Raw genomic sequence first — 24772 nt, 5'->3', positions numbered from 1 at the left:
AGTGGTCTGCGCAGCGCAGTGAGTCCCACCCACCGTAAAGGCCCAGACGCCTCTCCCAGGAGGCACAGGGCTGGTAGGGTCAGAACCGTCCCCAAGGCGTCTAGATCTGCTGACAGACATAAGGCAGGAGGAGAGGCAGGTGTGGAGGGTGGAAGGAGAGACGTAAAGCCAGGCTGGTGAACGCGGCTGCAGACGTGGCCCTCATCCCCAGGGAATGGGGAGCACGCCAGGAACATGGTCAGATTTGTGTTTTAGAAACTGCCAAGGGCTTCCCCGCGAGGCTGGGTCACCCCGGAGAGACTGGGGCAGTGAGGTGGGTAGGGGACTGGGAGCCTGAACCCGGGAATGGCGGTGGGGATGGGAGAGTGGACAGAGGCTGGAGATGAGGAGGCGGGCTGAGCGGGACTCGGCTGACCGCGGTGAGGGAGAGGATGTTGAAGGTTAACTCCCAGGTGGCCAGGGCCTGGCTGGGGGTGGCAGGGAGGCCAGCAGGGGCAGGAGGGTGGGGGCTGGAGAGGCAGGTAGATGGGGAGTTCTGTGTTGGGCAGTGGCAAGGGGAGGGGACCTGCAGATGCCTGGCTTGGGGTGAAGGAAGAGAGAGGTCTGGGTGGACATGGGCAGGAGCCTGGCCTCACTGGACTTCTTGGGTTGTGCCTAGGAATGGGCTTTTACTGTGAGGTTACACCTGGGAGTTGGGGAAACCCACCAAAGCCAACGGCCCAGGCCCCACAGCAGCTCCCATCCCAGGCTGGCTTATGCCCGCCCTGCAGGCCTCACCCCTGCTTCCCCAGCTCCTGCTCTCTGCCCTCTGCCCACAGCCTTGGCTTCCTGCCTTCAACAGCCACCCCAGTTCCCAAATGCATTCCCTCCTGTTGGGCAGCGCTCTGATGGAAGCTCAGGCTTGCACAGCCCGGGGCTGCTTCCCAGCTCAGTATCAGGGCTTAAAGAAGGAGCTGTGCTCTGCAGTCACCTTCCTGGGAAGGGGCAATTGGCGCGTGGCTCCGGATGGGCTCTGTCCCCTGCATGGCTCAGCAGGAGCCACACAGTGAAGCCCTGGGAATGGATGAGACTGTCCTGGGAGGGGGGAGCCAGGAGTGGGGGTCGGAGGAGCCATGCTTGGGGTGTCAGAGGGCAGGGGCTGGGAGAGCGGGGTCTCTGCCTGGGGGCATGCCCGGGCCCCACTGACTTCCCTGCACCTCCTCTGAGGAGCCGCCAGAGCGCTGTTTTACACTTGTGAAGGTCACACAGAATGTTCTCAGCACAGAGAAGGTGCTCCATAAATGTTTGCTGAGTGAATAAATGTGCTCTCTTGCTCTAAATGGTCATTGCCTGGCTGTGAACGCAAGCGCAGAGCAGGTGGAATTTATTTTTGTGCTCCGGGGCCTGACAGCTAGAAGGGGCTTGGGAATCATTTGTGTAGTGATTTTCAGAATAATGTCAGGGCCTAAAACTGTAACAGCAAAATGCAGCGCCTGCTCCCCCAGCTCCTCCTTCTGGGGTTGGAGGGTCAGGACCCGTGGAGGGAGGGAGTCCGGTGACCCCAGGGGCCATGGCACCCACGGCATCGGTGGCTCCGCTGCTTTCCACAGCAGGCCCCAGCAGCTTTCTGCCTGCGCTTTGCTGTCAAACTTGTCTGTCGCAGCTGTCCCGGGCAGTAGGTCCTGCACGAAGCTGCCCCGGGAGGAGTGGGGCAGCGGGAAGAGGCAGTTGTGCTTGCTCTTGGTCTTGCTCTGAGGCAGTCACTTCCCCTGGGGGCAGTTGGCTGCGTGCTGCCCTCCTGCTGCGACTTAGGATATCACCCGAGGGCCAGGAGGATGGCTTGGTCTGTGCTCAATCAGGAAGGCCCTGAGAACAGGGTGGCGGCAGGGCTGTCATCCCAGCACCTTCGGGGACTGCGCCGAGGAGCCGGGCCGCATCCCGCGTGGGGTGACTCACACCTGCCCGTCGGGGCCAGGCTCGTGTTGGGTATTTCACGCGGCTCCCTGAGTTCTCAGAACGGCCTATGAGTTGTCATTATCTGTCCTATGGCAGAGCAGGCAGGATGTAGGCCTGAGACAGGCTGGAGCCAAGGTCCGTGCCCTTTCCACGGGACCAGGGTGTTTGGAAACATCCGTTCAATTAACCTTCAGGTATGGCAAGGCCCTACTGTCACTGACAAGCTAGTTTGTTAAGGTTCTCAGTAGGACTGGTCACGCCACGCCACACTAGGCCATGCCACGCCACACTAGGCCATGCCAGAACACGCCACACTAGGCCACGCCAGGCCACACTAGGCCACGCCAGGCCACACTAGGCCACGCCACGCCACACTAGGCCAGGCCACGCCACACTAGGCCACGCCACTCCACACTAGGCCACGCCACGCCAGGCCACACAGGGAAGTGCGGGCCAGCTGAGAGGCCGGGGGAGCAAGGGGAAAGTACGGGCAAAGCCAGGAACCTTTGCTGCGGTTTCTGCAGGAAAGAACAGCTGAGGCCAGGGAAGAGGGCTTGGGGCTGGGTGGCCTGAATCACTTCTGTGGGCTCCTGACATCGGCTGTGTCTTGTGGTCTGCTGCCTGGCCCTGGCGTGATTAGGGCCGAGGTGTAGTGGGCTGGAGTGTGAGAGCCCCAAGCCCCTGATAGTGAGGTGGGTGGGTGTGACTCTAGACTACCTGGTTTTTCTGTAAGGTGTGCTCCAAGCTAGGGGTTACTACCTCTAGGAACTGGCCAGCCCTGGGAGGGGCCGTCCCTCCAGGGTCAGCAAGGTGTCCAATGTTAAAGCATCAGGAAAAAAAGATGTTATGGGCAGCCCTCCGAGGCAGAGAGCTTGGTGCCCCAAGGAAGGAGGCAGTGGCTCAGCTGTGAGGAGCCCCTGCCCTCAGGGAGGGTTCCAGATGCACCAGACCCTCAATGCAGGGGAGGGTCTGAACGTGCCCCTGTCTCTGCCCCCTGTGCAGGAGGTGGGTACGCCTGACTCCTTCCTTCGTCCCTGCCGGGTCTCCTGCCCTACTTTCCAATCGGTCCCTTTGTATGAAAGGATAGCCACTTTTAACAGCCTCATAGAACAGATGAAGTTTCCATCATAAAACTTCTGGATCACAGACATCAGCTCATGTTTTCCCTGCTTCCCATTAAGGAGCTGGGCTTGTGATTTATGTTCTCGAGGCTTCGTGTCGCCTGTTCCCGAAATTACAACTCACATGATGAATATCACTGAGCACTCTCCATGGTGTTAGAAAGCAAAGCCAGGAGTCCCGGTGTCCTCTCCCTAAGTTCGAAAGGAAATTAGAGGCCCTTCCTTTCTATTTGGCAGCCTACTAGGGCATGACCTCTGTTCAAAAGCCAACAAGGAGCATTACTTTAAAAATGGCCTGTTAAAAGCTTTAACCGGACTCTCCCAGCAAGACTAACCGCCCACCAGGGAACAATTAACGGTGCAGCAGGGGACACTCAGCCTTCTCGGATGCTACCTGGGAGGACACGCTGCTCACAGCGTCAAAGGGCAGGCTGAGGGCGCTTGGAAAATGACTTCTCTCCTTGCAGAACTCCTATTTAAACATGAGAGCCTAGCTCATATAACCCCCACTCCTCTGCAAAAACCCCACCCAACGGCCTCAAACTTGGCAGCTCTGTGATTCCAGAAATCCGCATACAGTCCTCTACACAAAAGGCGCACCCGGGATCTCTTTCCATGTCGTCTTGCCTTGAGCAAGCTCCCTGAGGGCAGGAGTTGTAGCTGACCCGTTTCTATTTCTAGCACCTGGCACAGAGTCAGCCTCACAGCAGGTGCACAAAACGCCTCTTGAACTGGATGTTCAGGTCTGTAGACTCGAAGCTACTTTTTAATACAAACCACGGCTCCTTCATCGGCCTACTTCCTCCCTCCATGTGTCACTCCTGACCCCTCTCTCCCCCATAGGTGGCCAAACGTCAGCGAGACACCCCCACCCCCCTGACAGCAAGGACTTCAGGAAAAGCAGCCACTTCTCAGTCTGCAGCACACACCAAGGGCAGTCAAGACACCGGGGCTGGGGGAGAGAAGTTTATTCATACACAAAGGGGCACGCCAAGGGCGCCAGTCTAGGGTTACACCACGTGAAACAGTAGAAAATTCAACCAGGAAAGCAGGAAATTCAGTGAAGCTACTACAAAGTGGGGCGAGTGGACTGAAAACTAGGATTTTCCTTGCAAGTTTCTTTTCATAAAATTTTTACTTTATGAATTAAATACATTGAGAAACAGTGAAAATATATTTACAGTCATTTAAAATGGGCACTACCAACATATTTAATTTAAAAAAATCTTTGCTGTTTCTTTGCCTGTTTCTTTCAAAGAGAATTTTAAATATGACTTTAAGCTTTTAAAAAATACAATAAGGAAATAATTACATTCTTAATATGAAAACATTTTACAACGTATCGCCATGGTCAATTAATTCTGAATATCATTTAAAAGTTGATGTTAAAATTTAAAGTGAATATTTCCTTTCTTGTTAGAAAATCAAAAAGATTATCTCATTAAAAACATCTTTGGTCCCTAAGAATTATGATCTGAAGATCTCCTTTTGAAAGTATCTTCCACGGCTACACTAAAAAGACCCGGTAATACTTGTGCACGGTGAAGTTGAGATTTTCTGGAATACCAAAGCCGGAACTATTTCATGAACTACGGGCGAAAGGATGCGTCTGACGCCCACCACTTCCTAGATGCAGTTTCCCTTCTTTTACAGACGCCCTGCTATGGCTTGGAGACTCACGAATAGAGGTGGCTTTGCTTTTTCTGCAGCGCTGTGCCACGTGTTTACGGCAGGAACGTTTTGGTTTCATTTTAGTTTACTTCACAGTATGAACCCAGCCCATCATGGGGATAAGACAGTGACAACCAGGAAAAAATGAATTATCCTCCTTCAAACTATGTCATGAACTTGAAGTTACTGTTCCCATTAGAAAATTATTTTAGGAAAAGTAAGAGGCAGGCAATAGTTTAACATTTAAATATTGCCACGACCTTTATGTAAGCTGCAGGGCACCCTGCCGGCCAACCCTGATGCCTGGAGACCTCCAGTGCTGTGCTCCCAGAAGAGGCTGTTTCAAGGCTGGACATCCACCTGAATGCAGGGGCCACCTGTGAGCTCAGGGTGTTGGTCCCGCCCTGCGGCACGAGGTGCCTTTTCTCTGGATGGCAGTTGCCGGCCACACTGCAGGCTGCCCATCCTTGGACGGTGTCTAATGACATGAGTTCCGTGCATGAACAGAGCACCTCACCTGGGTAGCAAAGTCTGTGGGCAAAATTTACATCCCCCCAAATAGTGGGTGAGTAGAATTAACAGCCTTTTTGGAAAGGTAAGGTGTGGCCACAAACTAAGGGAGCTTTGCCCACAACCCTACACCTAACCCTACCTTCAACGCTGCCCTTTGAGTCCCGTGCACAAGCCATAATGACAATGAACCTCAAACTCCTTCCTGGGGGTGGCCTCCAGAGCCGAGGACACACTTTTTGAAACAGACTTTTCAAAAGGAGTAAATCTCCACCTTTTAGGGTAGTTTTTGTCTATTTAGAAATGGCCAGTAATAGCTCTGGGACGAGTAAGATACAGGGGAAGGTTAAGCCTGGCCATGCCAGGGTACAGGCACAGAGGGGCGAGACGGGACTGACCCAGCTGGTAAACCGCCGCCCGCCAGCCCCAAGGGAAGGTCTCAAGGAAGCCCGCATGGACAGTGGCCTGTGCTCCTGGGGCGAGTCTGGCGCCTGGGGTGACTCAGCAGACCCATACTGGTTACCCTGCAATTGCCACAGACTCTGGAAGCTGAGGGAGGGAGCTACCGGCCCTGCAGACAGATGGGCCTTGCCCCAGTTCCCCCCACATTCTGGGAAGAGGCAGCCATGGCCCATGCCTGCGCCCAGGTGAGGGGGACCAAGGCGAGCCCTCTAATCTGATAGTTGTTTCTATGAAAAAAGTTGGTCAATGGCTTAACATTATAAAAATATATAAATGGAGGTTGAAGCCTGATGACACCTTAACAAAATAGAGCCAGGAGCAGAGCCCTGAAGAGTGATGTGGCTCAAGGTTAGAATGGAAGGAGCCCTGAGCCCTGCAGGGGTCGGCCCCTCACCTGGCCTGTCCTCCAGCCAGCTCCATCGTGTGGCCACCACATTCCTCGCAATGCGGTCGGCACCCTAGCACTGGTGGCCAGACCCCTGTGAACACGATGATCTGCTAAGTACCAGTGACACTGCAAAGAAATCCGGCTTCTCCGGGGACCCTGGCCTGCCTGTGGGGCCTCTGCACCCCTCATCCTGGCTTCTCTGAGGACCCTAACCTGCCTGTTGGGCCTCTGCACTCCTCATCCTGGCTTCTCCGGGGACCCTGGCCTGCCTGTGGGGCCTCTGCACCCCTCATCCTGGCTTCTCTGGGGACCCTAACCTGCCTGTCGGGCCTCTGCACCCCTCATCCTGGCTTCTCCAGGGACCCTGGCCTGCCTGTTGGGCCTCTTGCCCCCAGGCCTGGCTTCGTTATGAAATCGGACACACTCGCAGCTGCCACAGAGGCAAGGAGTGCTTGTTCCTGGGGCATGTTTCGGGAGGGGAATAAAATGACATCACTGTCAGAATTCTGGCAAGATGGCTCGTGTGTGTCTAATATGTACAGATATAAATTAAAAACTATATTTATTGAACATATACAAATAAATAACTTATTCTGAAGTAAATGCTTTAAACTTTCTGATGAAATGTGAAATTTCAAGGGAGTATCTGCCATCGAAGGCATCTGATGTCAGGCCCCTCCAGGGCACCCATTTTGAAAGGCTCCATGGACCAGGATGGGATTCGTTAAAAGTTTGCCACCTCTTTAAAAGGCTTAGGGTTGTGGATGTGAATTACAAACCTGGGTTTTTAAAACAAAATATGCATGCTGGGAGTCGAGCACCAATCAGCTGTCCCTCGGGCAAGTCCCTGCTAAGGCTCCGGGGCCTCCTTGCCTGGTGAGGAAGTTGGTGGGTGACGGCTAAGGCCCATGTGACACTCTGCGTGCTGCTCACACTCTACCTGCCAGCTCGCTGCTGCCCACCTGTGCTGGGCCAGGACCGTGACTTCAGGCTGGCCATCTACCCCTTCTCTTACTAACCACCAAAACCTCGCACAGTTCTCTTTGGCAAAGCAGGCTGCCAATCAGAGTGGCCCAAGAGCCTCAACTGGGGAAACTATTTGACCCAAAGGCAGCAAAAATCTATGGAGGAGCAAACTTTTCCCTTTATAGAAAATTCATTTTGTGTGATATGAAGTGGCCCCAGCTGCCTGCAATGGTGGGAAGTGACCACTGGAGGGAGGGCTCCTCTATGGCAACGCAGCGGACGGCCCTGAGGCGTGTGGCATCCCCGCCCGACCTGCCTGGATGTCCTAGTGGGAAGCTGGCGTCACGGATGCTGGCGTGATGGGCCTCCACGGACTGGGCCGGGAGGAACGTGCATCAGAGGGGGAAGGCCAGCTGACGGCTCAGGAACCCAAAACCGTTCCCGGCAGATAGCTTTGCAATCAATTCAAGTTCAGGTGGACTCAAGCAGCTTCCAATTCATGTTGTAAAACTTTCTTATACACAGGAGACCACTCTCCCGCTTGAGTAATCCAACGTGGCCCTTGCAGGCCTCAAGCGCCACCACCTTAAACATGAATCCTAACTGTAAAGTCCCGTGCACCAAACGGCTGGCGCTCTGAAAGTATGTCTGGGGGAAACCCAAGGAGTCAGTGTTTTCCCGCCATCTCTTCCTCTGTGTGATAAAGGACATTCTGGATGGTGGACAGAAGGCTTGCACCAAGTGTGACACCACTGTATTCTATGCTCGGGGAAGGGGCGGTCGCTGCTGGGACTGGTCTCCATGAATCTGCGGAGGCGTTCAGGGGTGACTTATTTCGTCATCAGTGACTGCATCTTCCCATACTGGAGAATTCCTGACAGTGGCCTCTGGGAAACCAAGAAGTTAATCTGATTTTTAAACCCAGGGGGTAGATACCAGCTCAAACTAAACTATGAACTCTGCTTTTTTCCTTTATGCCTTAGGCATCCGAATTCTCCAAGAAATATTGCACAGAAGGCAAGAAAGCTGGGAAAGAGGCCCTACCTGCACCCACCCCACTCAGGAGAGGCAGCACGGCCAGGCCCACCAACACATTAGTGGTTTAACTTGACAAGCTAGAGGAAGGGGAGGGGGAAGGAGAGGAGGCCCTGGAATTCCTGCCTTTTGCTCTAAGATGTTATAGTTCCATGAGGGAACAAGTCCCTGGAATTCCTGCCTCTTGCTCTAAGGTGTTATAGTTCTATAAGGGAACAAGTTCCGGAACTTGCTTCCCTTTCAAAGGACTGCCCTGGCCCCATGCAGCAGTAAACGTCCCGTACAGCAGCGAAGAGCCTGCCCCTGCCCCCAGAGGCTCCTGGTGTGAGGAGCACCTGCCGGCTCCGACGTGGATTAAGGGCTGGGGATGCCAGCCCAAGGGGGAGGAGGGCATACTGTTAGTGAAGTATTAAAACCCTCTGCTACCTGTCAAAAGCAGCACAAATAATTAATAAAATAAGGAACCTCTGAAAAATCCTTAGATCTAAGTGTGACAAACAATAAAAAAGACATTCTTGAAAAACAGGTTAAGAAGAATGGCAGCTTTTCATGTCTTGGTGACAAAAGCATCTGTCCAAAAAATAATAATAAAAGGTAAAAAAACGTTTCACAGCGCGATTTTCTCATGCCTTTACCTCTGATGACGAGGGGAACGGGCATGTGGAGAGGGTACACCGAGACACAAAGTCCACGTCAGGACTGTGTAAGCCCCTGGCCCTCCTGGTGGGCATGCAAGGCGAGCCCAGTGCCCACGTGCCAGCCACACACATGCCCGGGGCAGCTGGGGATCCAAGCTCTTCCCCGTCGAATCCAAGTTTTCATGGAACCATCCATCCTCAGTCCAGGTCTGGGCTGGAATCGGTGAAAACAATGGCTTAACTGGTTAGAAAGATGTCACTTTGCCTGACAGCATCCTTTCAAACACCTTTCCATCACTTTTTTTGTTTTTTAACAAAGTTGGGAACCAAAGTCTTACAAGTACATCTTTTTTAAAGGCGCCAGCATACAGGAGAAAGAATACAAGTGGGCCTGGGTGAGAGGCACTGGCCTCAGAGCTCAGTCGTGGAGCCTCTGGAGTCACGCAGCTGAGGCCACTCTGGGCAGAGCTTCCTGCCGTCACACAGATGAGGACACGGGCAAGAGGGTGTGCAGTCTCTGAGGCTGGAGTGGTGCTGCTGTCCCCTATGTCCCGTTCTTCAATTCCCATTCCTAGAGGAAAGGAGAGTCTTGTAAGTTGACAGGGCATGAGGATCAGGCTGGGACAAGCCACGCCATCAACCACATTCAACTCAGAGCGGGTGGGTGCTCGGCTACTGCAGAAAACTCAACAGAATCAATGACTGATGGCCCGGCAATTCCACTGCTAGGTATTTACCTATCAGAATGGAGAGCATGGTCTCCAGCAGATACCACACACCCTATTCACCGCAGCATGACTCACACCAGCCAGGAGGCTGAGGCAACCCAGTGTCCACCGATGGACAGACACATAAAACATGGCAAGTACAGACACCACCACGTATTCGGCCTGAAAAAGGAAGGACCTTCTGACACACACTGCAACCTGGATGAACCTTGAGGACATGAGCAGAAACAGGCCGATGACAAAAGGATAAATCCTGTAACGATTTCACTTATATGAAGGACCTGGAGAAGTCTAACAAGGACAGAAAGTGGGCTGGGTGCAGTGGCTCACACCTGGAATCCCAGCACTGTGGGACACACAGACAGGAGGATGGCATGAGGCTAGGAGTTTGAGACCAGCCTAGGCAACATAGTGAGAACTCATCTCTATTTCAAAAAATATAAAAACAAAAAAGGAAGTAGAATAGTGGGTATCAAAGGCTGGGGTGGGGGAATGGGGAGTTAGTGTTTAATGGAGACAGAGCTTTAGTTTGGGAAGATGAGAAAGTTGTGGAGAAGGATGGCGGCAATGGCTGTGCAGCAATGGGAATGTGCTTAATGCCACTGAACTGTAGACTTAAAAATGCTTAAAATGGTCAATTTTACGTTGTGTTTATTTTACTGTAATAGAAAAAAATTTTTTTAAAATATGTGGATGCTTAAATCCAGTCAGCGGAGCAGCTGGGCTGGTTCCATCCACAGGCCCTGAGTGCTGGCTGCAGATGGCTGTGGTCTACGCAGTACCAGCACTGTGAGAGCAGGGACAGTGGGCACTGGGCAGGCACTGTGCCATGCACTAGGCGCGGCTATGTCTGGTCTGACGACAGCCCTGCAAGGTGGACAGTACTCCCACTTCATAAGTGAAGAGACAGGTAGGTGCGGGGCTCATGCCTGGAATCCCAGCACTTGGAGAAGCCGAGTGAGGTGGGAGGATTGCGTGAGGCCAGGAGTTTAAGACCAGCCTGAGCAACTTAGACCCCAACTCTACAAAAAATACAAAAATTGGCTGGTGTGTGGTGGCACACACTTGTAGTCCCAGCTACTCGGTAGGCTGAGGCGAGAGGATTGCTTGAGCCCAGGAGTTTGAGGCTGCAGTGAGCCATGATCGCCACTGCACTCCAGCCTGGTCAACAGAGCAAGACGCCGTCTCAGTCAATCAATCGATAAGGAGACAGAGGCTTAGTGACTTGCCTTAGCTCCGAAGTGATGAAGCTGGGCCCCAAAACCACTTGGTCCACAGCAAAGGCCTCCCATCTCCACTCTGCCCTGCTGCCTCCCAACAGGCCACACTCTGGCTTTCGTATCTGCTTCTCTCTACACACACCCATGCCCGTTCTCCACCTGATGTCACCTGGACAGCCTCATGCATCCTGAGGACCAGGCTTCAGTGATTCCCCACCACCCTGTGCCCCTTGTCCTGACTCCGGGAGGCAATGCTCGCAGTTTCTGTGCTTTTCAACAAGCCATGTCACAGCAACAGATGTGCCTGCCCCTCCCCTATGGACACGCGCCCTCCATGCTCTTCCTCACCTCTTCCTTTCCATCCATTCATCTCTGGGTCCTCAGCACCCAGTGCAGCTGCACAGAGGCAGAAGCCTGGGCTACTCAGTCTCTGGAGCTACGTGGATTTGAAATGGGGTTTTGCCGTGGGATTGAGTTCCAGAAAGAGGAGGCAAAAGAGCAGACCCAGGTCAGAGCAGCGGCAGACACCATGCAGGACGGAGGCCCTTGGTGTTCCCTGGCATGGATGGCTCTGGAGGACAGGAGAAGGCACAGACGCCAGGGCCAGACCTTCTGTGCCTCAGCCACTGAGGGGCCTTGGAGAGGTTGCTTCATCTCTCTGAGCCATGGTACAACGTGAGTCCCACCAAGGACTTCAAAGCACAATTGGGAAGATCAAAGGAGAAAGGGTCTGTGAAAGCCCTGACCACAGCACCCGGCACACCACGAGCCCGAGCCTGGCCACCAAAGAGAGGCTTTCTTCTCTGTGCGTGGTGACCCTGCGCCGGGATGCAGATGCCTGACTCCCACTATTTCCAGGGGCTCATTAACTGGGTCATGAGTACACTGCATGTCTCTGCATGCTGCATACAATGAACAATTTCTCACCTTTTCTAAATCAAAAGCTCCAGTTCAACTCAAGGTTAAATGCACAACACTAGCAAATCTGGCAGAAATAAACACCAAACCACAACGCCGACAAAACCATGCTGAGGCACTCTCAGACTCTTGGCGAAGTGCTCTGCAAAGGGGAGGATGGTTAGCTGGGTACGCTTCATGCCTTCTCGCCCCTTCAGCAGCCTCCCTGGGACAGCTATGTGGGCCGTTGTAAGCAGAGAAGGTGCCCAGGGGACAACGTCACGAGGTCGGCGCTCAAGGGCAGTCCTCTGTTGTACAGATCTCCCGTTTCCTCCCAGGCAGTGGGGGTTTGAGAGAGGGAGGACCCCACGTTACCTCCACGTGGTGCCACATGTGTTTAGCAAACAAGCCGAGGAAACAGTAACATTTCCAAGCCCAAGTTACACTGGCCACAGAATAAGTGACAGGATGAGAACCTGTAGACTCCGCTCAACTCGGAGCAGAGGCTCCAGGTGAATGTGTCACTAGAGGCAGGGGCATGAAACCTGGAGCAGCCCAGCGCCTGCCCCTCGGGCACCTCCCAGAGCTGAGCCACAGTTTCCATGCCTGGATGGCCCTTGGCACACGGCCTGCCCAGACAAAGGGAAACCTGGCCTGGAGCTGTGCCTGGTGGGTGGTTCTGAGCCAGGAAGCCCTGGGGCATGGGACTGGAAGCCATCTGACTTTCCAGAACCCTCTCTCATGTTCAATGCTCCTCACCGAGAGTTGGAAGGTATTTCAGGAATATTGCAGCTGGGATAGCGCTTCCCACATCCAGAATACGTCAGACCCCTTGGTCCCCAGAAAAACGTGGGAGGCAGATGAGACCAAGTTTACGATATGCAAGTGCATTCATGTTCTCAGGGTCTACAGGCCCCACCACCTCCAGCCAGGGGTCCCCTGTCACTGTTCTCAGAAATCGTGGGAAACCCTGCTCAGTCCGTCCCCTTCTGATTTCTGCACAAGATTCTCAGCTGGAGGGACGAGAGCGGCTTCCGCTGTTTTCTGGACCTGTCAGTGGTGATCCGTCTGGACAGCTGGCTGTGCATCCAAGGTGGCCCAGGATCACTCGCTTCCCATTCACCAAGAGGGAGCAGAAGGGAGCGGAGGGCCCGAACCCCTGCATGACGGAAGCACACACGGTGATGGGAGCCCTTTCGAGGGTCGGGACCACAGAATTTTCAGTCCAATTTCTTAGATGATAAACCAAATAGATGAAGTACATTTACAGCATCTCTCATCTGCGAGTCCTAAGCAGGATGTCATCGGGCAGCTCAATTCTAAACATCCCCCAGGCAAAACATATTCCTCCATCAGTGAGCCCAGTGGTCACCAACTGAGAACACTTGGTAAACACTAAGAAAAGCAATGGAGATGACAGCCAGCCATTCCTCCCCCAGACTCACCGACGCACACGGTCTTCAGTACACGGATCTGCTATGGAGGACCGCTGTTCTGGGAGGCTGGGGACAACCATGTTTCTCAGGGGCCCTCCTGTGAGCACCCCAGAGAGCACAGCAGGGGGGGCGGCACTCATATTCCCATCTCGCAGGAAACACCTATCCCCAGCCAATTCGGAGTGGGCTCCAAAAGCTGCAAAGAATGCCAAGCTGGGCGCAGTGGCTCACGCCTGTAATCCCAGCACTTTGGGAGGTAGAAGGATCACTTGAGCCCAGGAGTTCGATACCAGCCTGGGCGATACTGCCAAACCTCATCTCTATAAAAAATACAATAAGTTAGCTGGGCATAATGGTGTACACCTGTAGTCCCAGCTACTTGGGAGGCTGAGGTGGGAGGATCACCTGAGCCCAGGAGGTCAAGGCTATGGTGAGCTGTGATGGCACCACTATACTCAGCCTGGGCCAGAGAGTGAGGCCCTGCCTCAAAAGAAAAAGAAACGTTAATTCCAGCAACGAGAGGAACCCACAGAGCCGGTACAGGAGGACCCTGTGTTCCAGCCCCTTGGGGCAGGGCCAGCCACACTCCCGTGGTTCCCCACACCATCGTACCCCATGCGCTTCCACACACAGCACTTTCCGCTGCTGCAGCCAGGACCTGTTCACTTTGATCAACTACTGTGTTTTAAAGATTTCTGAGGTTTTAAAGTTTAGCATCAAAACTTGCTAGTGGCTAATCCCATGAGAAGACCGGAAGGGGCCCCAGGAGGGAGTAAACGGGTTCCTCCGAGGCCCTCAGAGCTCGATGCATGCAGCTCGCAGCGCTAGGGAGGGGCTGGGGGAAAGCTTATTCCTGGACCCTCTTCTTTGTTTTTCTAAAGAATCACATATCTAAGTGCTGAAGAGGACTTCAGCAGTCGCCTGGTCTAATCTCCACCCCACCAATGAGAAAACGAGTCCAGAGGAGCCCAGGGCTTGCCTGCATCTGAGATGACCCTGGAGCCGATTGTTGGCACTGGGGCTAAACGGTCAGCACCTTCAGGTCATTGTTCACCTTTGAGAACCCGGTTCCTAACAGAGGATCTGTGGGGTGGTGAGAACTGGATAAGCACCCATTCCAAGATGTCTACTGAAGGCTGAATGCCAAACGGATGGAGTAGGAAGAAGAATGGGCTCCCTATTCACACCTGAGAATGCTGGGAGCTTAAAGTGCCTGCCCAGGACACCCGGACACCCCCAGACCAGCACCCCCAGAAATCAGGGCTTACCTTGGCCTTCCGCAGCACGTGCCCTCGGCAGGGGGAGCTGCCCGGGGCCGCCTGGCTCTTCTTCAAGACGGCCGCGCTGTTCACCGGCACGGGGCCCTCAGTGTCACTGGTGTCACAGCTGGAGATGGGCGAGTTTTCCAGGGTCCGGTGCCTGAACACTGGAGACTTAACAGAGAGAGAAAACCCCATGTGAGGAGCAGTTTCTGGGCCACTGTATTCTCTAGCAGGAAAATGATTTATTTCAAGGAAGAAATAAGTTTTAGAAATGAGCAAAAATAACAGCAGTAGCAGCAAGGACCGCCACGTGGTCAGTGCCTCAGCCCTAGAGCGTCTCCCAGCATTCACGGCTGGGGGGCGGAGGCTCCAAGGGTGCTCCGACTCCTGGCTGTGCCTGGGAAGCAGTGAGGGTGGGATTCCTGCCCAAGTCTTTTGCATTCAAAGCTGGGCTCTTGCACGCAGCTGCTGCCGCCTCTAACTGGTCCCTTTGTGCAGTGCTTTAAGGTTTTCAGAGCTTTTCTGGGGTCAGCGCCCTAGAGATGCTCAGGTAGCAGAAAGCGCCAGCACTCAGGGCAGCACTGGCTCCCGGGATGCAGCCCCACTGCGCGGGGCTCGCTGGAGAAAAGCAGGCACCATGAGCACAGAGGCCTTCCGAGTGTTTACGGCAGCTTCCATATGCCAAAGGAGGAGGTGTTCGGGAAGGTGAAAATAGAACAACATGTGTCCTGAGCTGCCAAGGCCCCCATCGCTGGCTCTTCCATATGGGATCCCAAACTACTCTCTGGGAAAAAAAAATGCCACAGTCTGCTGAGCCTTCTCTCAAATGAAGTCTCCAAGGAAGAGACGCTTCCTAGGATTCCTGCCAAAATGTGTTATGTAAAAAATATTGCTCAGGGTATATGGAACATTGTTTCAATTACCATGAAAATGGGCAGCTTGGGGTCCCCTGTGGGCTTTACTGACCACAATCCCCAGGCAGCCAACTTGACCTATGCAGTGGCAGCCCCTGGCTGCCGGGGAGGGAGCTTGGGGTAGTGGTGAGTGAACACAATGGAATGATGATCAGGACATCTGTGTCCCGCAGAGGCCAGGTCAGGCTGTGAGTAAAGGGGCAGGTGACCCGAAGACCTGCATCTCAAGAGGGGTCCACTGAACAAGCCACTCTCCCGAGGATGCGGCCTGGGCTACAGCGGTGCAGAGTGGTTCCCCAGATGCTGGGACAGAGGACAGCACCAAGGACATCCTCCCTCAAAACAGAGGGGAAAGTCGCAAAGCACAGTGGACTGGGAGGGGGGAAGCGGAGGCAGCAAGCCAGGCCCGGGCCCCCAAAGGATACTTGGGACAAAGGAAAAGTGGGGGGCGGGGTGGCGAGGCAGGAGCTGGAGAAAGGGCCACAGAGAAGCTCAGGCCATGGGGGCGGAAGAACGTGGAGCCACCACAGAAGACAGTGGGCAGCTGTGCAGAAGGGCACTGGAACCGGAGAGTGAGGACTAACGTATCCACTGCATGGGAATGCCGAGGGTCACCATGATGAAAGCAGGTGCAATGGGAAGCCACATCCAGAAAGTGGAGGTGTGGGGGGGCAGAAGACACTGCAAGCATGGACAACTGCTTCCAAAGTTCACCCTGGAAGGAAAGGCAAGAACGCAGGGCAAGGGGACAGTCACCAGGGGAAGCAGGAGGCCAGGCAGAACCTTTTTTAAAGAATGGATTCAACTAGAGAATCCTTAAATGCTTGGAAAAAGCTGACAGAAAAGCTGAAGACACAGGAGAAGGATCCTCCAAGGTGTCTGGAAGTCAGGAAGGGTAGGATGGAGGCACTGACCAGAGCCCAGGAAGCCCTGCCCCTCCACTCAAACAGAACCAGAGGACGGGGGCGGGACAGCTCCTCAGAGCACTCCCGCCCCGCCATCACCCTCCACGCAGGACAAGCAGCATGGGGGACTGTGTGCACTCCTGCCTCAGATCACAGACAGAGGGGCACAGGGCTCCATGAAGCAAGGGAAGACCCCTGCCCTGTCCCAGCCAATGCCCACAGCCTCACTGCCACTCTCATTACACCTGACCCCACCATGCTCTTGTCCCCATTTATGCTGGATGAGGGGCTGGGGACACCCAAGGCACCTCCTAGCACTTGGATTCCAATTCCCCCTGCACCCCTCAGTCCTGCTTCACTGTTCTCCACAGATCCGTCCGCATCTGACATCAACGTATTTTATTGGTTTGCCTCCCTCATGAGAATATAAGCTCCATGAAACAGGCATTCTCACCTATCTTGTTCACAACTGCAGGCCTGGAACAGTTTGTAGCACACAGAGGGAGCACAGAACGTGGGCTGGGCACGGTGGCCCCCGCCGGTAACCATAGTGACTCACGAAGTGAGGTGGGAGGATCACTTGAGCCCAGGAGTTCAAGAAGGAACACAGCATATGCATATGTGTGCACATACACACACACACACCTTTATATATAAAATAGTATGTATCTCGTATAAATATATAACTGTATTTTATATATAATATATAAATGAATGTATATGATTTTATGTAATATATAACAGTAATGTATATAATGATATCAACAAGCAATTGTTAGATGAGTGGAATGAATGAACGCATGTATACGTTTGGGAAGACGTGAATGACGTAAATGAACACAGGCGATTCAGTGGGCATTGTGCCAAAAGCGTCCACACACAGTCCTATGCAGTGGCTGTTATTATTTACAGATGAAAAACTCAGGGCCTAGAGAAGTCAAGTCATTTCAAGCCCTGGCGTCCACACACAGTCCTATGCAGTGGCCATTATTATTTACAGATGAAAAACTCAGGGCCTAGAGAAGTCAAGTCATTTCAAGAGCCACCTCTTGAACACCTGAAAGAACCGTGCACGAGTGGCTGGGTTTGTGGTTTGGGGACAGAGCAGTGATCTGGCTGCTTGCTCAGCTCTGCAGGCGGGAGGGAGGTTGTCCTCTGGGTTGGAGGTGATCGCTGGGGTGCCACAGGAGACTGGGGCGGGGATGGGGGAACGGGGGAGGCTTGGAGGAGAAGGGGAGAGTAAGGAAGAACAGGCCGTGTGGGGGGTGCCCGGCAGTGGCCAGCAGGTGACTGAAACTCAGGGCTGCCGTCAACTCATAAATGTGTCAATCTTCCCCACAAACCTGCCCAGGGCTCATGTGGAGGAGCAGCGGTGGGTTCAACCAGGCTTAGCATTTTACCTGGGGGGTTTGGAAAGAAGGACCTAGAAGCGGAGCGTTCGGGACACAGTGTGTGGGGACCCAGGGGCACGCACGGTGTTTCGGCTGGAACAGGGGCTGAAGTCCAGCCGTCCCTCACCGGCTGCCTGTTCTGTCTGCCCTGCAGGCGTGTTTACTCCTCTGGGCCCAGTGCCTCCCTCGCTCAATGGAAGTGACAGCATCCAACTCACAAGACAAGAGACTCAACAGAATGACCAAGTGGAGAAGACATCTAAGTTCTCAGCGGTCTCAGCCGAATGAGTGAAGACAAACCAGGGACAGAGATGACTCACATGGGAAGAGGACCCCACTTTGTTCTGTTCAATTCTAAGAGGACACAGACCGCTTCATTCATTTCAGTTTCCCCAGCACCTGGCTTAACTCTCAAACATGTTAGACAGTTCATAAGCACTGGCTCTAATGAACTGGCATCAAATTAGGACCTGGTTCAGAAGAGACAAGAGGACTGGATCTGTTCTAAACAGATCGTGCAAAGGGGAAAGACACAGACTCAGTGTTTCCGCAGCTTTTAACATTTCAGTGAGAGGTAAGAAAGCATGTCGGGAACACAAGCCCGGCTGATGAAAGTGTCTGATGCTAACACATGAACTGTCTTCTGCTGCGCAGGCTAAGGGGCCACAAGCAAGCTACGCCCCAGAGGCACTCCGCATTCTCTCTGGGTGCACTGGCCCTCGGTCATGCAAGGCCGCACCAGCCTCCGAGGTGAGCCAGAAGGACACACACCTGTGGACTCGATGTTCCTGACTTGGGCTCGATAGCCAGCCCCAGGGTGACTCCACCCGCCAGTGCTTTCTTCAGGCTCTCCTTGACCTCTGTCAGCTCCAGCTCCAGGCTGACTCGCTCTGCCTCCTTTTGCCGGCACTCCTCCTCCAGCTGCTTCAGCTTCTCCTCCAGGATCGCCTGCGGCTTCCTGCCTGGAATTCCCAGAAACACCGTTACTCCCACGGCAGGCACAGGTTCTCCAAACAACAGAGAAGGCACCTGGTCCCCGAGAAGAACTTCCACAAAACGTCTGAGGTCAAGCTCCCCTGACTTAGGTCCTCGTTGTGAAACTTAAATTCAGCAGTTCTCTAAGGGACCAGAGTCCTTCTCCTACCATTTCCCTTTGCTGCAGCTGTGAGGACTCAGAGCAGGAAAGAGGAGATGCTGATTCTCACGAAGGCTGGGAGCTCCTGGCTCTGGGCCTCAATGTACTCATTTTAAAACGTGGACCCTAAACGCCACAGTTCCCGAAGCTGCCACCTTCTTGGAGTGTGAACCCTGTCCGCCCCTAACGCTCCACCGATCCTTCAGTCATCTTATTTGCGCCCGAGGCGATGAAGAGTAGCACAGCTTGCATCTCTACTGGATGTGGCACACATTTCTTTAAAGCACGTTCACTTATTTTATTTGAGGTTTGCTGCAGTGACCTAAGATGCACCCACTGGGCAGATGAGAACACCAATCCCAAGAGGTGAACGGACTTGTGCCCAGGGTCTGGGCTGGTGGTGGCCGGCAGGCGAGGTTCTCTTTTTCAAAGCCAAAAGCACCCCTGGCCCTCCTGCATCTTCACTATCCTGCAAGCTGGGAACACAGGAGAAATGCTGCTCCTGTCTTGTTAAACTCCATGCCCCGTCCCATTCTCTGACACAGCCTCCTCCCGTAGGGTCAGCCTCAGGCTGCAGGCCACATCCTGGGCCTCCTATAGGGTCAGCCTGACCTGCCCTGCCAACACCTGCCTTCCCTCTTCTAAACTCCAAAAGCATTTCCCTTCATCAGATCATTGAGGCACAAAGTCCAGCAAGGCTGGAGCTGCTAACCACCTGCTGGGTGTGCGTCAGCTCCTCCCCTCATGGCAAGCCTGGGTGTGCATCAGCTCCTCCCCGCACGGTGAGCCATGGGGAGGCTGCAGCTTCCTCTCTGGACCGCCCAGGCCTCTGAGGCATCTGAAGCCCCCGTCCCAGCCCAGGCTAGTACAATCTCAATCTAAGGAGCCAGTCTTGTGCAGTCTAAGCACCAGGCTGGAAGGGAGGCCATGCGTATGTAAGTTGTGCCGCCCCAGGCTCAGGAGCTGAGCACCAGCTCCCGCCAGCAGGAATGCACACGCCTGGCCCAGGGGTGCCGCTCTGGCTGCAGACTCAGTTTCTGTGACTGCGCCCCTGACTTTCAGTCCCTCTCTGGTGTCTGTATTCCACTAGCCTGGCCTCTTCCCTGATGCATCCCAAGACAGATGCTGCCTTGCTCTCGCCTTTTTTCCTTCTCAAGAAACGAAGGGCTGCTTCTACCCTTGTCTGGACTTCTGAATATTACTGACTCCTGTGGGCTACCCTCTGTAGAGAAATCCAGCTGATCCCTCCTACCCAGTGCCCAGAATCTACTGCGCCCTGCAGATACAGGGGCCATCCTCCAGACAATCTCTGTTGTCAGCGCCAGAAGCTGGAACAGGTGCCCCAGCACCTCCCCTGCCTTGGTGAGCAGCGTGTGGGTCCGGCCCTGGCCTCTGCCTGCACGTCACATGTTTGACCACATGGGCACCTGCCCTGGAGTTACCAGCAATGCTTCCAAGCTCCAAGAAACACTGTGAAATAACCCACTCTTACTACATAAAATGACAGCCTCGGTGAGCAATAGGTCCTTTGGGCAAAGCAGAATGAAATCTCCAGTCTCTAATACAAACATGCACCCTGGGCAGTCACCCGCACCCTTCATACCGGCGTTCACTTCAATGGCCGCTCGAAGGTCTTTTCTTTCCTTGCGGAGCTGGGCCAGCCTATTCCGCAGGGCCTCTTTCCTCTTCAGCAGCTCCTCTTCTTTGGTCTGTAGCCGCTTGGCATCTGCTTCTACCCGGTTCTTGCCATACTTGTACTGGGCAGCATCTTGAGAAGGAAAAAAAAAGCAGCAATTAAAAATTAAGTTTACTAGCCTGGGAAACATGGGATGATCCTTTCTCTATAAAAAATACAAAATTAGCCAGGCATGGTGGCACATGCCTGTAGGCCCAGCTACTCAGGAGGCTGAGGTGGGAGAATCACTTGAGCTTGGGAGTTTGAGGCTACAGTGAGCTGTGATCCTGCCACTCTGCTCCAGCCCGGATGACAGTGAGACCCCATGTCAAAAAAAAAATTAGGTTTATTCAAGCAGATAATGGGGTAACTCAAAAAGCCTGTTGAATCAGCCAACTCGGTAAACAAACGCAAAGCCAGTTGTTTTGCTAATTCAACAAGAAAAAGGACAGGGCTGGTGTGAACCAAGCAGAAAAGTGACTAGTTCAAATTCTCCAATATTCTTTCAATCAAATTTTTAAAAACAAAAACAGTATTAGGAAATTCCTTTAATTCACTTCCCTTTGAGGCACATGGCTTATAATTAGTCTGCAGCAAGGTGCAGTGTGAACATTCTATGATCGGAAAAGACAGGAGTCTATTACTATCAAAAATAATGTCCGAAGTTTGCTTCCTTCTCTACGTCTTCAAATACTTCCATAACACCGCAGTATCTGCTCCTTACGGCCACATCATCTGACTGGCTCTGAATTGCTGCTACACCCCCAGCACTGAGATCAGCACCCGGCACGGAGTGTGGCATAATAAATGCTTGTTTAGTGAATGAATGAACAACGGATACATGAAGAGGAACCAGGAGCGGTACCTGGAGCCTGACTGTCTAGGAAAGAGTCCCAGCTTACACTTCTAGCTGCATGACCTGGAACAGGGCACGAATCCCTCTGTGCCTCAGTTTCCCTCATCTGTGAAACGGGGATAGTAAGAGCAGGTAATTCAAATGAGTGGTTATGAGGATTAAATATTTATAAAGCACTTAGAACAAACACAAATGGGCAATACATAAATGCTTATTTCATAAAATGAATAAATGAAGAGGAAACTAGCTGTAGGGAAAATTTACAGACTTGGCAACATCACATCACCAGTGAAAACAGCTTTCAAAACCTGACCCCACACTCTCCTCCTCTTATTATGTTGGCTTTTCAATAACAGTAAGTTAGGACACCACCTCCTTGTTAAGACACATGGAAGAGATGAAGGTTCTAACAAAACTCGGATGGAGGATCACCGATTTCAAAGCTTCCGTGATCTCCCAGCTGCTTCTAACAATCACTCACGCCTGATGGCAACTCCCAGGCCTTCCTGACTGCACGCCCCACATGTCTGACTCCCTAGTGAGGCTAGAAACTACTTCAGGTAGAAGCCACAGGGGTGGCATCATGATTCAGAATAAAAACACTGGACTCAGAGAGGTGGCTAGAAACCCACACTCCACCCTCCCTTGCTACATGACTCTGCAAGCACCCTCCGGAGAAGCTCAGCTTCACCCTCTCTAAAGCGGAAACGAGAAGGAATCCTGTGTGTGTGCACGTGTGTGCGTGCGTGTGTGCATGTGCGTGTTTTAAATGAGATATGTGTGTGTGTGTTTTAAATTAGAACGTTATATCTGAAAAAAATCTAACAAAATGATACGACGCCTGATGTAGTGGACATTCACTGACAATTCTTAGCATATCAGCGACAAGCAACTCCCAGAGCCTTGTCCACTCAGGGATAGCAGGGAGCCATTTCTAGCACCTGTCCTAAATGCTGGATTTGCCAATTCTTGCAATGTAAGCCATCATGATTTCAATGAAATACTGCATTTATGAAGGCATAAAAAGTGATCACTCCCCAGTCAATTTTCCCCTAATCAAAAGAAACACAGAGAATGACAGCAAAAGGGTCGGCAGCCTGAGGAGAGGCGAAGCATTCGACAATCTGAAACAAAAGGATCGCTGTTTGCAGCTAAGGTAACAACGTATTTTGCAAACAGGGCCAAGTCCAAACTCTACTCACTTATTTCTAAATTAAGCTGTTTCCCCAATGAACTCAATGCAATAACCTATAAATTTCCACATCTTTTGGTCCCCATGTAATAAATCCCATCTAATCTATAATGCAACTGGCTGGATTCAGCAAAAACACGGAATGCCATTACTTTTCTCTTTTGTCACCATTAGATGTCACCACAGTTAATAAAAACTCCCTACAGAAGATCTCATAAAATAAAGGAATAAATCATCTAGGAAATAAAGTCAGCACAGGTACTGACAGAGAAACACTACAGCGACTGAGACTCCGCGGGGTTTGCATTTTGCTTATAACAAAGCTTTCCAGGTGCGAGCTGCTCCTCTCCCCGACCTGCCCCTCCCGAAAGAAACAACACTAAAAGAGGTGAAAGTAAATACACCCGATACATTCAGGAAATAAGATTTGCCAGATAAGGTCAAAGGAAGTTAGTACATTAAACAAATGGTGGTAGGAGGGAGGATTTGGCCCAACTGGCTCCAACCTATCTGTTCAACATGTTGGGTAGAACAGAGGTGGAGAAAAGCTTAGATCAGGGATGTACACACTTCCTTGGGGTAGACACAGCCTGGTCCTGCGGAGCGATTTCAAGCCTCGTTCACGAACATGGCCGAGGACACTGCCAGCCTCTCCATTCCCCTACGTGGATGCTCTGACTCCAAAAACGGAACCACAGGGCAAATGGATGTTGGCACGTGTCGGTATGGGAGGCTCTCTCTTCGACAGCTGGCGTGGGGGTTACCAACTGGGACTAGCCGGCCTCATCTTCATTAGCACAGAGACTGGCTACCAGTTGCACAGATTCAGATTTGAAAATCTCAGGTACAAATCCCAAGTGGCGATGGCATGTAACCACATCAAACTCAATATCTGCACCTAACTCCCACCTTCTTCCTCTGGGAAATCTTCCTGGACATGCCCGGATGGACTCAGGAGCCCCTCACCTGTCAATCCCCACACTGCGGCCCTGCATGTGTGGGTCCGTTGGACCACTTTGGTGTATCTTTGAGTCCCCGGAGTGAAAAAATGCTGCCTGGCTGGCTCCCTGATTAGACATCCAACATAATGAGGGCTAATGCAAATACAAACACTTAAGAGATGACATATCGCCCTAGATGGATCTACCGGAGGGAAGGGAAGAGGGTGCTGAGTCCAGGCAGGCTGAGTCTCTCATGTCTTCATGCTTCTCTGCCCAATCTATTTCCGGCTGTATGTGGAGTTTGAAAGCCTGGAACCCACTCTGGCTCTGTGATTTACCAGCTGTGAGCCTTGGGGGAGCTGCTTACTCTATTGGTGATTCTTTTCTCATTTCTATGATGGGGTAGAGGATAATGCCTACGCTTACAAAGTGGCTGTGGGAAGTAAACGGGATGGGATAAGAATGGCTTGCTGTAGACCACAGGCACCGCAGGATAACCATTCCTCAGAACTCCTCATACTGCTCTAGTGCTTGGAGGTCTGTGTATTACCTCAGTTATTGCAACTGCACCAACCACAGGAGCCATGTGTCTACGTCTGACAGATAAAGATGCTGAGTTTAGAGTTTGCAAGGCTTGACAACCACAGATCAGGGACAGGAGCTGAGGTCTCCTGACCTGGAGCCCAGGGCCACCCAGAGCTGCAAGCAACCTGTACTCACAACTGCCTCCTATTTTAAAATGCTGAGTCGATCCCACAGGCAGCACACCAGTTCTGGGCTTCAATTTACAAGCACAGTCAGAAAAGCTGGGTTGAAATCGCCACTGTCCTTCCATGTGGCCAATGAGGAAGGATGACGGTGCCCACCACTCCATCTCTCCAGCTGACCCCAAGCTGGCAGTCACGGGTGGGCAGGCTCAGACAGGCCCAGCTCCACCAAGTGCACTTGAAGCCAGAATGCAAGACATCCGATGGTATACTTACTCGAACCCGTCCTTTTCACACCAGCCGCGGGATCTGCTTTTTTTGGCTGACTGCTCAGAGTCTTCCCTTTTCCTGTGACCCCATTAGACGCCATAGGGGGCTTTTTACCCTTGAGCTGTTGAAATAAACATATAAGAACATTAAAAATAAACACAGAGTGGAACAAATCTTGGTCTTTTTTTTTTCTGGAGTCATTTCTTTCAGTCTCTAAGTATTGTAGAAACTAGCATAGATGGAGGAAAAAACGAAAGTGAAAGAAAACCAAGATGGTTTCCAAACACTGGGCTGCTGGGATTCTGGGGAATGGCTAAGGAGGGTATGGCAGAGGCTCCGTAGGATGTGTTCCGCTGGAATGCTGCAGAAGTGGCCCCTTTCTACTGGCAGATCACAAATACTAACCAAGCTGGTGCAGGCAGCTGACTACCCCAGAGCAATCCGCTGAGAGGAGTAGTTTGTGTTTCTGAGGACAAGCAGCTTTTATTTCAGTGGGATGCCTTTTAGGAGAGGAGCA

At 52.5% G+C, this 24772-nt stretch overlaps 1 protein-coding gene across 14 annotated transcripts in view; it reads right to left on the bottom strand.

Moving 5' to 3' along the window:
* Positions 1-4009: 4009 nt before the first annotated feature.
* AFAP1 (actin filament associated protein 1) overlaps positions 4010-24772 on the bottom strand; it is a 179476-nt gene continuing 158713 nt past the window's right edge. For all 14 annotated transcript variants that reach the window (XM_063723774.1, XM_054553673.2, XM_054553676.2 and 11 more), the window contains 5 exons: positions 24262-24376; positions 20218-20382; positions 18251-18441; positions 14276-14440; positions 4010-9297 (listed from right to left, as the gene is read on the bottom strand). In XM_063723774.1, the coding sequence (XP_063579844.1) occupies positions 9271-9297; positions 14276-14440; positions 18251-18441; positions 20218-20382; positions 24262-24376 (663 nt within the window). In that variant the 3' untranslated portion in view covers positions 4010-9270. The remainder of the gene's footprint in view (positions 9298-14275; positions 14441-18250; positions 18442-20217; positions 20383-24261; positions 24377-24772) is intronic.

The sequence above is a fragment of the Pongo abelii genome, chromosome 3, assembly GCF_028885655.2.
Source record: "Pongo abelii isolate AG06213 chromosome 3, NHGRI_mPonAbe1-v2.0_pri, whole genome shotgun sequence".
NCBI lineage: Eukaryota > Metazoa > Chordata > Mammalia > Primates > Hominidae > Pongo > Pongo abelii.
Note: the sequence above shows the minus strand (reverse complement) of the source record. Positions and strands in the feature narration are given on the sequence as shown.